This window comes from Rhinopithecus roxellana, chromosome 5 (assembly GCF_007565055.1).
Source record: "Rhinopithecus roxellana isolate Shanxi Qingling chromosome 5, ASM756505v1, whole genome shotgun sequence".
NCBI lineage: Eukaryota > Metazoa > Chordata > Mammalia > Primates > Cercopithecidae > Rhinopithecus > Rhinopithecus roxellana.
The window spans coordinates 60690987-60706568 of NC_044553.1; the positions used below are offsets into that span (position 1 = coordinate 60690987).

The 15582-nt window shown below is 48.2% G+C and overlaps 1 protein-coding gene across 4 annotated transcripts; it reads left to right on the plus strand.

The window, feature by feature from the left end:
- The first annotated feature begins 3613 nt into the window (after window positions 1–3613).
- Window positions 3614–10443, plus strand: PPP1R3E (protein phosphatase 1 regulatory subunit 3E). 4 transcript variants are annotated; one of them, XR_004057168.1, is made up of 3 exons: window positions 3614–4326; window positions 4629–9586; window positions 10097–10443. XR_004057168.1 is itself a non-coding variant. In XM_030929701.1 (3 exons), the coding sequence occupies exons 1-2, from the start codon at window positions 3910–3912 to the stop codon at window positions 5049–5051; spliced, it is 840 nt and encodes a 279-aa protein (XP_030785561.1). In that variant the 5' UTR covers window positions 3614–3909; the 3' UTR covers window positions 5052–5089; window positions 6856–8081. The 4 variants fall into 4 exon arrangements, 1 of the variants encoding a protein (XP_030785561.1); XR_004057169.1 differs by lacking the exon at window positions 10097–10443 and having other exon boundaries at window positions 4629–6996; window positions 7481–8081; XR_004057170.1 differs by lacking the exon at window positions 10097–10443 and having other exon boundaries at window positions 4629–6996; window positions 7565–8081.
- Window positions 10444–15582: the final 5139 nt, after the last annotated feature.

A 15582-nucleotide genomic window follows, 5' to 3' on the forward strand; every position in this document is an offset into this window, starting at 1 on the left:
CTGGGAAGCGTCTACCAGGTGCCTTACCCTTTTGGGACTAGCAGACACTACACAGACACCAAACCTTTCCCACCTTTTCTCCAGGACCTTTAACCCAGTGTTCTCCTTGTGGGCTGGGCTTCAGCCAGGCATCAAGGAGCCAGGACTTGGATCACAAGCAGTTTCTGCCGGTACTTTTCTTTAATTCATCTTCTTTTGTAATCAGATTGATTTTAGTGGTTTTTTTCTTTCTTTCTTTTCTTTTTTTTTTTCCCAACACAGGAACTAATTCTCATTGTGAAAAAAATCAAACAATAAAGAGGTATGGAGTAATAAAATACAGGTTCTCAAACACACACACACATACACACCCAATTCCACTTCCCTCCCTGCAGGTTGCCAGTGTTAAGCTTGATGTTTATCCTTCCAGATTACATATATATGGGGCTATAATTTATACATGGCAGTATATTTATACAGGGCAGGTCACAGGTGTGAAGCAGTCTGACCACAGCTGATCCACATGAGGGCACTCATAGCCAGCCCCCTGGGCTCTTGGATCTGGCACTTTCTTCAGCTCCATTTAAAAAGCAACCCAACCAAAGGCCAGAAAGAGGCGACCCAGTTCTCCTCTTCTGCTAGTTCCCTTTGCTTCTACCTTCAAACCAAGCCTCTGTATTACCATCTGCCCTGTGGTCACTGGAGAAGTAAGGTCTTTTCTGCAGCAATAATAGTAACAACTAGCTGGGTTTGGTGGCTCACACCTGTAATCCCAACACTTTGGGAGGCCAAGGCAGGTGGATCACTTGAGGCCAGGAGTTTGAGACCAGCCTGACCAACATGGCAAAACCCCATCTCTACTAAAAATACAAAAATTAGCCAGCCTGTAATCCCAGCTGCTCAGAAGGCTGAGGCATGAGAATCGCATGAGAAACTCCTGAAACCAGGAGGCTGAGATCATGCCACTGCACTCCAGACTGGGCGAAAGAATGAGACACTAACTCAAAAAAAAAAAAAAAGTAAAAACATATTTTGAGGAGTTATTAGATGCTGTGCTTTTTTTTTACATGTATATTTTGTCCTGTCACCAATCCATATGCTGTTTTATCCTCATTCTATGAATGAGGAAATTGAGGTTTGGAGAGGTTAAGTGATTTGCACAAAGACATATACTGATATGCAAGAAGCTAGGACTCCCATCTCATGCTGTAACTTTGACACTATTGCTTCAAGATCACTTCTTGCCTTCGCATAGTCAATACTGTTCTCATAGTCTGAATCCACACCATTTACATGTCCACACTCAATTCTCTCCTCTATTCTAAACACACAGCCTATTACACTCCTTATGGCTGTATCCTTTCAGCCAATCTTATTTCTTTTTTTGCTCTTAGCCTGATCATTCTGGCTGCCACCAGCAAGCTTGCCCCCTTTAGAGAATAACCTACTCCAAGTCTTCATTTGCACTCCTGGTTTGTTTGTTTGTTTGTTTGTTTGTTTGTTTGTTTGTTTGTGAGACAGGGGTCTCACTCTATGGCCTAAACTGGAGTGCAGTGGTACAATCAGTGTTGACTTCAGCTTCCACCATCTAGGCTCAGGCAATCTTCCCACCTCAGCATCCCCAGTAGCTGGGACTAGAGGTGTGCTGCACTATGCTTAGCTAAATTTATTTTTTATAGAGATGGGGATCTCATTATGTTGCCCAGGCTGATCTCAAACTCCTGGGTCAGCTTGCTTGTAATACAAACTAATGTATGATTTATTATACATTAATTTATATATAATATACATATATTGTATATATACAAAATATATACATTGTATATTTTGTATCGTATATAATGATATGAAGAGAATACATCCATGCGTTCTATATACGTATAAAATAAAGTCAATATTGCTTTAAAAATGAGTCCTAAGTAGTATTGCTGCAGTCAATACTAGTGTGAATACATGTAAACAGGAATGAGTTGTATAATAATAATATAACATGTGTCTCATGGTTTATTTTCAACTTAGTCACTTGTGGTTTTACAGTTAAACTATCCTGCTGCTTTAAATTTAGAGACTTCATTTCTACTCTAAGATTCCCTCTTTTAACACTCTGAGAATGTTACCTATTATTGTTAAATGTTTTAATCTTATATAGCCAAGTGGATAAGAGCGTGGACTCTAGAGCTAAACTGTTTAGGTCCTGATCCCACCTCCCCAATTATTAACTATGTGACCCTGGGCAAGAGTCCTCTCCCCTCCCTCAATTTTCTCATCTTTAAACTAGGCATAATAGTCTCTATTTCTCTGATAGTTGTACTTACAACAGTACCTAGCACATTAAGTGCTATATAAGATCAGTAGGAAAGTTAGAAAAAAAAAACCTAAAAACACTTCACTTTTTTTTTTTTTTTCACTAATGTAAAAAAAAAAAAAAAGAAAGAAAGAAAGGGGAAAAAGCCAGGTCTGTCCTTCTTGGAAGCTCCCAGTAGTTGGGAATTCCACAGTCCCAACTCCAAGAGAGTTGTTGAGTGATTGTTCATTCAATAATTTGAATGCCTACCATATACTAAAACACCATGAATCAGACATAGCTCCTGCCCTCAAAGGGCTTACACTTGGGTTAGAAATCAGAACCCCACCACTTTTTTACAGATGAGAACACTGAGTTCAGAGTATGGTGTGGTGGCTCATGCCTGTAATCCCAGCAATTTGGGAGGCCAAGGCGGGCAGATTACCTGAGATCAGGAGTTCGAGACATGCCTGGCCAACATGCCGAAACCCCGTGTCTACTAAAAATACAAAAATTAGGCAGGCGTGGTGGCAGACACCTGTAATCCCAGTTACTCAGGAGGCTGAGGTAGGAGAATCGCTTGAACCCGGGAGGCGGAGTTTGCAGTGAGCCAAGATCACGACACTGCACTCCAGCCTGGGCGACAGAGTGAGACTCCATCTCACACACACACACACACACACACACACACACACACACACACACACACGAACACTGAGTCCAGAGAAGTTATGCCTTGTTTGCTCAAGGTCACTAGAAGCTAGGTCTTCCCGCAGTTCTCAGTTGGGGTGCCACATTCTCACCTTCTATTTGAAAGACTCTACCTAGCTTTCATGACCTTTCTTTCTTTGCACCCACCACCACGCTCTGCCCAAACCAGGAGCCTAGGTTTCAGAAAACAAAACAGTGAACCCCAAAGATAAAGTCACATGCTGGACGTTTTGAACCTTCCCCTGCAAGAAAATGAAAGGTTATTTTTTTCTTCCCGGCGTTAACCTTTCCTATGCTATGCCGGAAAGGTTGAGGACTTTTTACATTTTATTATTATTATTATTATTATTATTATTATTATTATTATTATTATAGAGATTAGGGGTCTCACTATGTAGCCCAGGCTGAGTCTTGAACTCCTGGCTTCAAGCGATCCTCCCACCTCGGCCTCCCAAAGTGCTGGGATTAGAGGCGTGAGCCACCGCGTCCGGCCCGTGGGTGTTTTTTTAAAAAGGTTGAGTGGCCTCACTGGGGACCGAAAAGGTGGAGTCCCCACCCCCTGGTGCAGCAGCGAAGACAAGCGGAGCCACCTGTCAGAGGGCTGTGGGCGGGGGGACCCGGGCCGAGAGGGCCTTGGAACCGGAGGGTGAGTGCCGTTGAGCGCACGCTCAGAGCAGACCGCTAGCAGGAGGCAGGATGTGATAGTCTAAGACCCTGGAAGCTGATGGCCAGAGGGAGGGAAAGGTAGTCACAGAGGAGAGGCAAAGCAACGGGAGGTGGAGGATCCTGGAGGTGACTGCAAGGAGAGTACGCAGTGGCGAGGGGCTGCAGAAGCGGACCCAGCGACTTCTGCGCCGACGCGGGGCGGGCGGGAGAGAGGAAGACAGGGGAGCGCGGTGGCGCTGCGGGCTGGCCCCGCCGGGGAGGGGGCTGCCATGTCCCGTGAGCGGCCCCCGGGCACCGACATTCCCCGCAACCTGAGCTTTATTGCCGCGCTAACGGAGCGCGCCTACTACCGTAGCCAGCGGCCCAGCCTCGAGGAGGAGCCGGAGGAGGAGCCAGGCGAGGGCGTGACGCGGTTCGGGGCACGATCCCGCGCTCACGCACCTAGTCGGGGCCGCCGGGCCCGCTCAGCACCAGCCGGAGGCGGCGGGGCTCGGGCGCCCCGCAGCCGTAGCCCAGACACCCGCAAGAGAGTGCGTTTCGCGGACGCACTGGGGTTGGAGCTGGCTGCCGTGCGCCGCTTCCGTCCCGGTGAGCTGCCCAGGGTGCCCCGCCACGTGCAGATCCAACTGCAGAGGGACGCCCTCCGCCACTTCGCGCCCTGCCAGCCCCGCGCCCGCGGCCTCCAGGTAGGCGGCGGGGGCACCTCCCCTCCTGGGGACCTCCCCCAGTCGGCCGCAGCGGGCGTGTGGGAGTGGATTTGCCAAAGAGCACCCATCTCCATCCCATCCCTGGGCTTGTGCCTGCCCATCCCTTTTGGGGTACACCATTTGCGAGTGGCTCTAGGCCACCCTGGCAGCGGGGCCGCACTCTGCGGGCGTGGACGCCGGAGTCGGCCTCTGATTGGCCCAGTGCCTCGCTCTGACACCGCCCCCTCTCTCTCCCCTCTCTCCGCCCTGGACTCCCTCCTCCCGCTTCTTCTTTCCTCCAGGAGGCGCGCGCAGCCCTGGAGCCTGCCAGCGAGCCAGGCTTCGCCGCCCGCTTGCAGGCGCAGCGCATCTGCCTGGAACGCGCGGAGGCGGGCCCGATGGGCGTGGCCGGGAGCGCGCGCGTGCTGGACCTGGCCTACGAGAAGCGCGTGAGCGTGCGCTGGAGTGCGGACGGCTGGCGGAGCCAACGCGAGGCGCCCGCGGCCTACGCCGGCCCGGCCCCGCCTCCGCCGCGCGCCGACCGCTTCGCCTTCCGCCTGCCCGCGCCGCCGATTGGGGGCGCCCTGCTCTTCGCTTTGCGCTACCGTGTGACAGGTCACGAGTTCTGGGACAACAACGGCGGCCGTGACTATGCTCTACGTGGGCCCGAGCACCCGGGCAGTGGCGGAGCCCCTGAGCCCCAGGGCTGGATCCACTTTATCTGAGACGAGGCGCCTGCAGCCGACGGCTGAAAACACCAAAGGCACCCGGGGGCGGGGGGACCCGATGTGGCGGGGAGGAATAGGAGAGACCGGGATTGGCGGGGAGCGGTGCAAGGGAGTCAAGCCGAAGAGGGCGAGAATGGTGGGGAAATCAGGGACGTGGGGGCGGGGAGGCCGGGGGAGTGGGCGGAACCAACGAAGCTCAGGGAGATCCGGGTGTTAAAAGCTGGTTGGATGTGAGTGAAAGGGACCCAGACTGTAGGAGGAAGGAGACCCGAAACGGCACCGGAGGGATTAGAAAAAAAGGAAAAGAATGAGGATGATGGTGGCTTTCCCTTCAGTGAGTGGGCACTGGGAGAAAGGGAGGAGGAGGTCCATCAGGCCTAGGCAGTTGAAGAAGGTTAAGAACCTTTTGGAGACGGAGGAGGTATGATGTGAAGTAGCCCACCCAGTCGAAGTCATTTAGATTGCTGGCGCATTCCCTCTTCTTACCCACCTTTCCACCTCAGATCCCCCTGTCCTACCCATCCTAGCTTTAACTCAGCCATAATTGCCTTGCCTAATCCCAGGAACCTGGCCACTGCTCCTTGGTCCTTGGCATTATGACGGGATTCCCTTGTTACCTCTGACAGTTCCCGGCTGCGGTGTCCGCGGACTGGCTGGGGAGTGATGACAGGTAGCCATCAGAGCTCCAGCCTCCAGGCAGCTTTAGGGATTAAAATGGAGGCCAAAGCAACTCCAGACCTGTTTTTATAGCCAAATACTGTGGTGCCTCAGGGGTTGTACACTCAGGGGCTTCCAGGAAAATGCCAACCTTACTTTTCTGGGGTGCCTTTTAATAACCTCCAAGCACTTTATGGACTGTTTGTCGAGGGACGGTGAATCAGGAGAATGACTATTCTGATTTCCTTTGTCTCCGAAAAGGAATTCCCTGACTAGCTATATAACTTTGGGCAAGTTACTTCACCTCTTTGTGCCCCAGTTTTTTCCTTGGAAAATTGGATTTAGGTTAGATGATCTTTTAAGGCTCCTTGTATGATATTTTGTGATCTGTACATGGCAGAGTATAGATTAGAAGCCACATTTTGCAACCTAGTGCTATGATTCAGAATACATAGTACCCCAAGCATCTGGCTCGGGCCGAGGATGGGTCCTCCAGTTCTCGGCACAGAAGTTCCAGAGCCCACGAAGCATCCCATAACCAACCATCAGCCCATCATCTGCTCCATTTTGCTCTTGCCCTCACAGACTTTCAGCCTCCATGCTCTGAGACAACTGTGGATAGGTACATCTCTTTTGGTGAAAATGATGCTTGAGAACCCAAAAGATTAAAGGAAAATGTTAGGGGCTTTTGTGGGGATAAAAGATAATGGGTATGTGGAATAGAAACATTTCAAATGAAGAATCAAAACATTTCAATCAATCCACTTGATTGTAAAAAAACAAAACAAAACAAACAAATAAAACAGCTAAGCAACTTGAATAGTAAATGACACCAGAAGATGGCAGTCTGCTCCATAACCAGAGCAAGTGCAGTGGGAAAGCTGGACTCTCATACCCACTCACATTCATGCCTTATGTCTCCTCCTGGTTAACCTTAAGAGGGGAGTGATTCCTCTGCTGGCTGCTGTTTTTCCTTTTCTCTTACCCTATTCCTAACCTCTTTGCTTCTCTCTTTCTTTCCTTGTGTCTCTCCCTTCTCATCACTTTTTTCTTTTAACATACAGGGTATTTACCTTCATTTTGTCTATTTCCATTTGTTTCCTTCTTCATTCTTGTTCATCTCTGCTATTCCTTCTCCCTACAGAAGGGATGGAAACCCTATTTTCTTTTCTCCAAGACCATGGTTGGTCTACTTTCCTCACTCGGGCTCCTTGACAGTCTTCTAGAAGAGAGGAGGAGGAAAAGAAGCAGTTTCTGATGTTACAAATGAACAAGGATCTCCCAGGTAACCAACTCCCCACACCCATTTCTGTTACTAATTTCTCAAAGAGAAATTTCTGGTTCCCCTTCTTCCTTATCACTGAGTGAAGGGGGACAGGCATGCACATGTGCCCATACATGCATTCAGAATAGAGTGTGGGGGCGGGTGCGATGGATCACGCCTGTAATCCCAGCTCTTTGGGAGGCTGAGGCAGGTGGATCATTTGAGGTCAGAAGTTCAAGACCAGCCTGGCCAACATAGTGAAACCCTGTCTCTACTAAAAATACAAAACTTTGCCAGGCATGGTGACTCATGCCTGTAGTCCCAGCTACTCGGGAGGCTGAGGCAGGAGAATCACTTTAACGGGGAGATGGAGGTTGCAGTGAGCTGAGATTGCGCCACTGTACTCCAGCCTGGGTGACAGTGAGACTCCATCCCCCACCCCCCAAAAAAGAAGAAGAATAGAGTATGGGGCTTGTTACCATGCCCCTCCTGTCCACAACCTTAGTCTTTGAGAAAAGATGACTGAAAGAGAGGAACCCTCCAAGTCATTCCTCAAACAAATGCCCATTTAAACATCATCCTTGTGAAGAAAACAGGAAGAATGTCATGTACCACGTGGATCACCTTCAGTTCAAAGTTGCAGCAAAGTGAAGAAAGAAACTACTGGAAGCCACCCAGCAATGCACTGTTTAGTCATCAATTAGGAACCCACGGGAGGATAATAGGGAGACTGGGTGGAGGCTCAGTTTGTAATAATCTCTTGTCTAATGTATGTGTGTCACTGCCATGTTGTATTAACAATAGTGAGGGCTCACATTTACTTAATACTTGTGTGCTAAAATCTGTTTTTTCTTTCCAGAACTATGATTCGATCGTAAAATCTGTTTTGTTTGCGTGCATGCCCAAAACAACCCTATGAGTAGAACATTATCATTATGTATGTTTTAGAGGTGAGGAAACGGGATCAGAGAAGCTCAGTGATTTGTTCAAGATCGCACAGCTAGTAAATGGCGGAAGTAGGATTGTGAACCCAGGGAATCTCCAGAGCCTCTGTGTAACCATGATGTTATACTTTTTTCCTCTTTAAAAACAAAATTAAAAACCTTGCTATAATCTCTTATTATGAAAAGACCGTAGTTTCTGATTGTGCTCTGCCTTCCCATCCTGCCAATCTTCTGGACTGGCTTGGAGAAGACAGGGGGCCCCCAAGCTTCATCTGTGACTCAAAGGAGTTTGCTCCTGTCTCCTGTGTCAGTGTCCCATCTATGCAGGATCAGCACAGGACCCCCCTCACCTGCCTACTTACACTCTAGCCTTTCCATACATTGGAATTGTCTCCTGGCCCTAGCCAGCACTCCACACCTGTTGGTGTGCCGCCTCCCTCCCTCTTCCCCCACTGGCCTTGAACAGATAAACCCCCTACTGTTGCCACTAGGTTGGGTCCATGACTAAGACACCTGCTAGAGGGTCTGTGCTTGGGCCTTTTCTAGGAATCCTGATGTTACTGGGTAAGTGCCAACTCTGTGGAGATATGCTAATGATAATCCTGTTCCCTAAGCTCTTTCTCTCTGAGAAGTACCCTGGCTCACTCCCCCCAATCTCAGCTTTATAGAACAACATTTTGGTCTTGATTATTCCCATATTGAGCTGCCCCAAGGCTTGGGTAAGCTGTTAGTTTCCCCACTGCCTCAGGGCTGGGTCTGGCTGAGCTACTTTCTTATGCACACAAATAATGGGTGTCTCCTTGGAACCTGACTTACATAACTATCAGTGCTACCAAACCTTGTAAAATAGGGAAGAAACTAATATTTCTTGAGTGGCTCTCTGGAGAGATTCCCTGCCCTGATGCCTTTGGTGTGTACTCCTTTCCCAGGACTTCAGCACTGAGATTTTCCCAACCCCCTGGCTTTTCCTCACTTTGGGTTGAGCTGATTCAGCACTACCACAAACCCCACCATCTGCAGATCAACCAAGATTAGTCAGTATGCCCTTTCCGTCTTGCACTGCTCTTCCAAAACTTCCATCTGTGTTTCTCATACCCCTAGTAAGCAAAGCTGAGTGTTCTGGGAGAGAGCTGCATCCACTGCTTTCTCCCAGCCAGGTGCAGTCTAATCTGACACGGGGAACACTAGAAGTTTAGCGGAATCTTCAGCCACCCTATTAATGTGTTACACATAGGCATTGTGGTGGAAACTCCTCTGACGGCTCATGACTATATGAACAGGAGCAATTTGGAATATAACATGTCAGCTGTGGACTGGGAAGTGCTGTAAGAGAAAACACTACCAGGGTCATAGGCTTGGGTCCTTGAGGCAATCCAGCTCTGTTGCCCATTCCTCTCATCCAGATCGCAGCTATCTTCCTACACCTACCTGTCCCATAGCTTCCGTCCTGTTTTGTTTGTTTTTCTTTGTGAATGTAGAAAAACACTGCGAGCCCTAGCTCCTCGGTTTTCCATCTAACACCTACATTCCCTTGTTTCTAACTGCTGTTTTTCTGGAGCCTGTTGGGATCTTTACAGTTTGCAGGTCATAGAATCAGACCTGACAAGGCTTCTCTTCAGACATCATTGGCTCCAGGCTCCTTTACAGATGAGAACACAGGTCCAGAGGTGAGAAACGACTCTAGCAGGGTCATAGAATTTGTTAGTGCAGCTTAAGATGGGACTTAAACTCAGGCCTCCTGATTGCATCCGATTCCCAGGCTAAGAAACAGGTCTCTGCTGGGTGTGGGGGTTCATACTTGTAATCTCAACACTTTGGGAGGCTGAGGCAGGAGCGTTGCTTGAGCCCAGGAGTTTGAGACTTAGCGACATAGTGGGACCCTGTCTCTACAAAAACTTAAAAAATTAGCTAGGCATGGTGGCACACGTCTGTAGTCCCAGCTACCCGGGAAGCTGAGACAGGAGGATCATTTGAGCCCAAGAGTTGGAAGTTACTGAGCTATGATGGCACCACTACACTCCAGCCTGGTGACAGTGAGACCCTCAAAAAATACATATAAAATAAAATAAAAATAAGAAAAGAAAGAGGTGTCTACAGAAACCCGTGATTTTTCACGGCAAGGGCTAGCATAAATGTTCCATTTTCTACTATTGGTTTCCGCTTCTTTCCCCATCCAGGCGAAAAAGAGAAACAAAAGGCAATGACAGTATTCTCTGTGTCCCCAGCTTTGGCACTTTTGTTGATGTTGCTAAGGAGCAGTGACCTTGCTAAAAAGACTGAATAATCCATCCACTGAATAGCTAACCTGGGGAGGAACTGAAAATTTCCTATGTGAATCTCCTCAAATCCATTGTTGTCACCAGGCCCTCCCAGAGCCTCCCCAGCTCCTTCACAGTGCAACCCTGTGCACTTGGCCCTCAACCCAATAGTATTGTGCCTCACTTCGCCTTCCATGGGCAACTGCCCTCCCTTCTGGACATAAAACCTCGTATTTTAAATAAAGTTGAAATATGAAAAGAAAGTATGTCATAAGATACTCAGAAGTATTGTGTGTTTGGGGCTAAGGGCAGCAAGAGACTCAGAAGCAAGATTCCCTCCTTGACTCAGTTTCTTGGTCACCTTGTTTCTTTGTGTGTGTGTGTCCAGGAAAATTTAGTAAGTTTGCTTATAATTATTATAAAGTTGAACCACTGAAACATTTTGACTTGCATTAATGCTTTACTTCCCCACCCACATTTATATTAAAAATTCACACACAAATGAAAATTGAAAAACTGACAACACCTGACTTCTGTCTCCTGTTCTTCTGCTCACAGTCATATACTTAGGTACCTTTTGACCCCATGGGGGAAAAAAAATCTAACATTCAGAACTGCCAATAACAGGAAGCAGAGACTTTTTTTTTTTTTTTTTTTTTTTTTGAGAATGAAGTTTCCCCGATCATAATGGATTCTTTTTTTTTTTTTTTTTTTTTTTTGAGACAGAATCTCGCTCTGTCGCCCAGGCGGGAGTGCAGTGGCCGGATCTCAGCTCAGCTCACTGCAAGCTCCACCTCCCGGGTTTATGCCATTCTCCTGCCTCAGCCTCCCGAGTAGCTGGGACTACAGGTGCCCGCCACCTCGCCCGGCTAGTTTTTTCATAATGGATTCTTAAGTACATTCTTCACGCATACAGCATGCTAGCTGGATGTCTTTTGACATAGGTGTTACACGTTTGGGATGGACAACCCACAGGTTGGTGTCTTCAAAAGGCCAACCAGATAGGCTTTGCTTGCCTCCTGCAAAGCACCACTAAGCTACACTCTGGAACTGCAGATCTCTTTTAAAGTCCTGAGCAATTTCTCACACCAGATGCTGGAAGGGAAGTTTGCGAATCAGTTCAGTACATGTCTGATAATGTCTAATTTCAGGGAGTACCACAGTACCAGGCCTGTAATAACGAGGTTTCTTCACCCTCCAGTAGAGGGCGCACCCTTGTGAGCAGTTATTGTGGGGAGTAGGGGGGGAGTGCATGTGTGTTGTTTTGGGGGTTTTTTTCCTGAGACAGAGTCTTGCTGTCGCCCAGGCTGGAGTGCAGTGCGCGATCTCGGCTTACTGCAACCTGAGCCTCCCCAGGTTCAAGCGATTCTCCCTGCCTCAGCCCCCGAGTATCTGGGACTACAGGCACGCACCGCCACACCCGGCTTTTTTTTTTTTTTTTTTTTTTTTTAAGTAGACACGGGGCTTCACTATGTTGGACAGACTGGTCTTGAACTCCTGACCTCAGGTGATCCGCCTGCCTCGGCCTCCCAGAGTGCTAGGATTACAGGAGTGAGCCACTGTGGCTGGCCAATTTTTGTTGTTGTTGCTTGTTTGTTTGTTTGTTTGTTTGAGATGGCGTCTTGCTCTGTCTCCCAGGCTGGAGTGCAGTGGCGCCATCTCAGCTCACTGCAACCTAGGCCTCCGGGGTTCCAGCGATTCTCCTGCCTCAGCCTCCAGAGTAGCTGGGATTACAGGTGCGCGCCACCACGCGAGGCTAATTTTTATATTTTTAGTGGAGACGGGGGTTTCACCATGTTGGCCAGACTGGTTCCGAACTCCTGACCTCAGATGATCCACCCCTCTCGGCCTCACAAAGTGCTGAGATTACAGGCATGAGCCCCTGCGCCAGGCGCCCAGTTTTTGTTTATTTATTTGTTTGTTTGAGACGGAGTCAGCTCTGTTGCCCAGGCTGGAGTGCAGTGGCACGATCTCGGCTCACTGCAAGCTCGGCCTCCCGGATTCACACCATTCTTCTGCCTCAGCCTCTGGAGTAGCTGGGACTACAGGCGCCCGCCACCACACTCGGCAAATTTTTTATATTTTTAGTAGAGACGGAGTTTCACCGTGTTAGCCAGGATGGTCTCGATCTCCTGACCTCATGATCTGCCCGCCTCGGCCTCCCAAAGTGCTGGGATTACAGGCATGAGCCACTGCTCCCGGCCGTTTTTGTATTTTCTTTTAGTAGAGTCGGGGTTCTGCCACGTTGGGCAGGCTGGTGTCGAACTGCAGGCCACACGTGATCCGCCCGCCTCGGCCTCCCGAAGTGCTGAAATTACAGGCATGAGCCACCTCGCCCGGCTAGAGCAGCTTTTGTAGCCAGTTGCTTCCTGGGTGCTTTACCTCCAGTCAGTTTGTGAGCAGTCTGCTTTGTGTGAGACTGTGAGAGAGACCTCCTTACTTACTCCCCTTCTTCAGCTAGAGCTCAGGGAGCTAGAGATGGCCCTGGTTAGAGAGCTACCTTATTTCCTAAAAGTCCTATTCTCCTTCTACTGGAGTGCCCTCTGGCTATGCAAACGCCCAGAGGAAAGATTTTTGGAGGACTCAGGCAGGCCTGATGTAAGACACTCCCAACGGGATCCTATCATCATTTGGGTAGTGGGAAATTTACCAAGGCCCAGCTCTTCTCTGGAACCCAGTACCAACTGCTTTAACCAACAGTTAAAGGGAAGAGCTTGGGGAAAGCCCTGTGTTTCTCCTTGGGTGGGGGAATCCTTCTTTAAGGAGGCCATCTGAATTACATTCTGCTGCCGCCTTTTTTTTTTTTTTTTTTTAAAGACAGAGTCTTACTCTGTCGCTAGGCCAGAGTGCAGTGATGCAATCTCGGCTCACTGCAACCTCCGTCTCCTGGGTTCAAGCGATTCTCCTGCCTCAGCCTCCGGAGTAGCTGGGACTACAGGCGTGGACTACAGGCGTGCACCACCACGCCCAGCTAATTTTTGTATTTTTAGTAGAGACGTGCTTTCATCATGTTGGCCAGGATGGTCTCTATCTCTTGACCTCGTGATCCGCCCCCCTCGGCCCCCCAAAGTGCTGGGATTACAGGCCTGAGCCACCGCAACCGGCCTACATTCTACTTCTCAAGTGCTGGATGGAAGAGCAAAGCACTTACCAAATGCAACCCCCTAAGGCGGAGGAGGACAAATATGGAAAGGAAAAGCAAGGCTGTCTGCCTAATTCAGAATGGAGTGATACATTATACAAGGAAGGAGTCCTTGAAAAAAATTAAGTTCTAACAGGATTGACTTCTACATCACTTGAATAATGAAAGAATCCAATTACCCTCAAAGTAATTAGAATGTTCCTACTAGGGAAGCCCTACCCTGAGAATAACAGATGCCTCCTCATTACATCATAATGGCCAAGTTGTGATGTCGGCACAGAGCACTTACTCTTCAGTAAGTGTTGTCAGTGAAACAAGATATGCTGAAGAGCAGAATCAGCATGAGGAGCAGACACCCCAGGAGAGGTAAGTGGGTTCACTCCATGGCTTATTGTCCAGGGTCTCTGTGGCCCCAACCGCATTGCAGACTTCTCACATTTTTGGTTAGGTGTGTCTGAACTCTTTTCTCCACTAACCTTCAATGCAGCTTTTGCTATCCCAAGTCTATCCGAAATCCTCAATCATTGCAGCTCGTACTAATCAGCCCTCCAGCTCTGATATTTCTTAGGAGACAGAGCCCAGGGTACTGGAGTATGATTTCCCCAAATGGCCCAGAAACTCCCCATATCCATTTGGTTAGTCCCAGGGGTAGATCCAGGTTTTTGGGTGCCTGAAATGTGTAACTTTTGGAGCCCCCTTTAAGAAAAATAAATACAAGATTAGGGGAAAAACATGAATATTTGTTTTAGAATGAGAAAAGCTGTCAACGAATAATTTTTTTAAAAGCTGTCAAAAAATGTCTACCTCACAAACCTATATATTGGTCTACAATTTTTTTAAGCTGCCTGCTCTTTGATAGCCATTTCATATGATAAATATGTTTTCCTAAAGAGAAAAGTAATTCAGTCTTCCAGAAAGATTGATCATATTTCAAAAATCCCCCACTTCTTTTTTTTTTTTTTTTTTTTTTTTTTTTTTTTGAGCCAGGGTCTCAGTGTGTCACCCAGGCTGAAGTGCAGTGATGAAGTCACAGCTCACTACAGCCTCAACCTCCTGGGCCCAAGTGAGTCTCCCACCTCAGCCTCCCAAGTAGCTGGGACCGCAGGCATGTGCTACCACGGCTTTTTTTTTTTTTTGATACTGAGTCTCACACCATCGCCCAGGCTGTAGTGCAGTGGTGCAATCTTGTCTCACTGCAAGCTCCGCCTCCTGGGTTCACGCCATTCTCCTGCCTCAGCCTCCTGAGTAGCTGGGACTACAGGTGCCCACCACCACGCCCAGCTAATTTTTTGTATTTTTAGTAGAGATGGGGTTTCACCATGTTAGCCAGGATGGTCTCGATATCCTGACCTCGTGATCAGGAGCTCAGGAGGCCTGGGCCTCCCAAAGTGCTGGGATTACAGGCATGAGCCACCGCGACCGGCCTTTTTTTTTTTTTTTTTTTTTTTAGAGAGAGAGAGAGAGACAGAATCTCGCTGTGCTCGCTGTGTTGCCCAGGGTGATCCTCCTGCCTTAGTCTCCCAAGTGCTGGGATTACAGACATGAGCCACGTACCAGGCCACATTTTTAAAATTCTTGATAATTTACAAAAATTTTATCTTCACACCTTATAAGTGATAATGTCACAACTTTTTAGGATTTTTGTCAAACTTGTAGTGTTTCAAATTTGTAATAACTAATGCCATATACTATTCAAATTGGTGACATTATTTCTGGAAGCTATGCATATTAGTTTACTAGGGCTGCCATAGCAAAATAGCACAGATTGGGTGACTTGAAAAACAATTTTCTCAGTTCTGAAAGCCAGATGCTCAAGATCAAGGTGCTGGGGAAGTTGCTTTGTTCTGAGGTCTCTCCTTGGCTTCTGAACGGCTATATTCTCCCTGTGCCTTCACACGCTCTTTGCTCTGTGTACACAACTGTGTCCAAATTTCCTCTCATAAGGACACCAGTGACAATGTATAAGAATCCACCCTATTCACCTCATTTATTATTTTATTTTGAGATGGGGTCTCACTCTGTCACTCAGACTGGAGAACAGTAGTGTGATCAGGTTTCACTGAAGCCTCAGTCTCCTGGGCTCTAGCAATCCTCCCACCTCAGTCTCCCAAGTAGCTGGGCCTATACGCACACATCATCACACTGGGCTAATTTTTTATTTTCTGTAGAGACAGGGGACGGGGTCTCGCTGTGTTGCTCAGGCTGGTCTCAAACTCCTGGGCTCAAGTGATCCTCCCGCCTTGGCCTCCCATAGTGCTGGGAT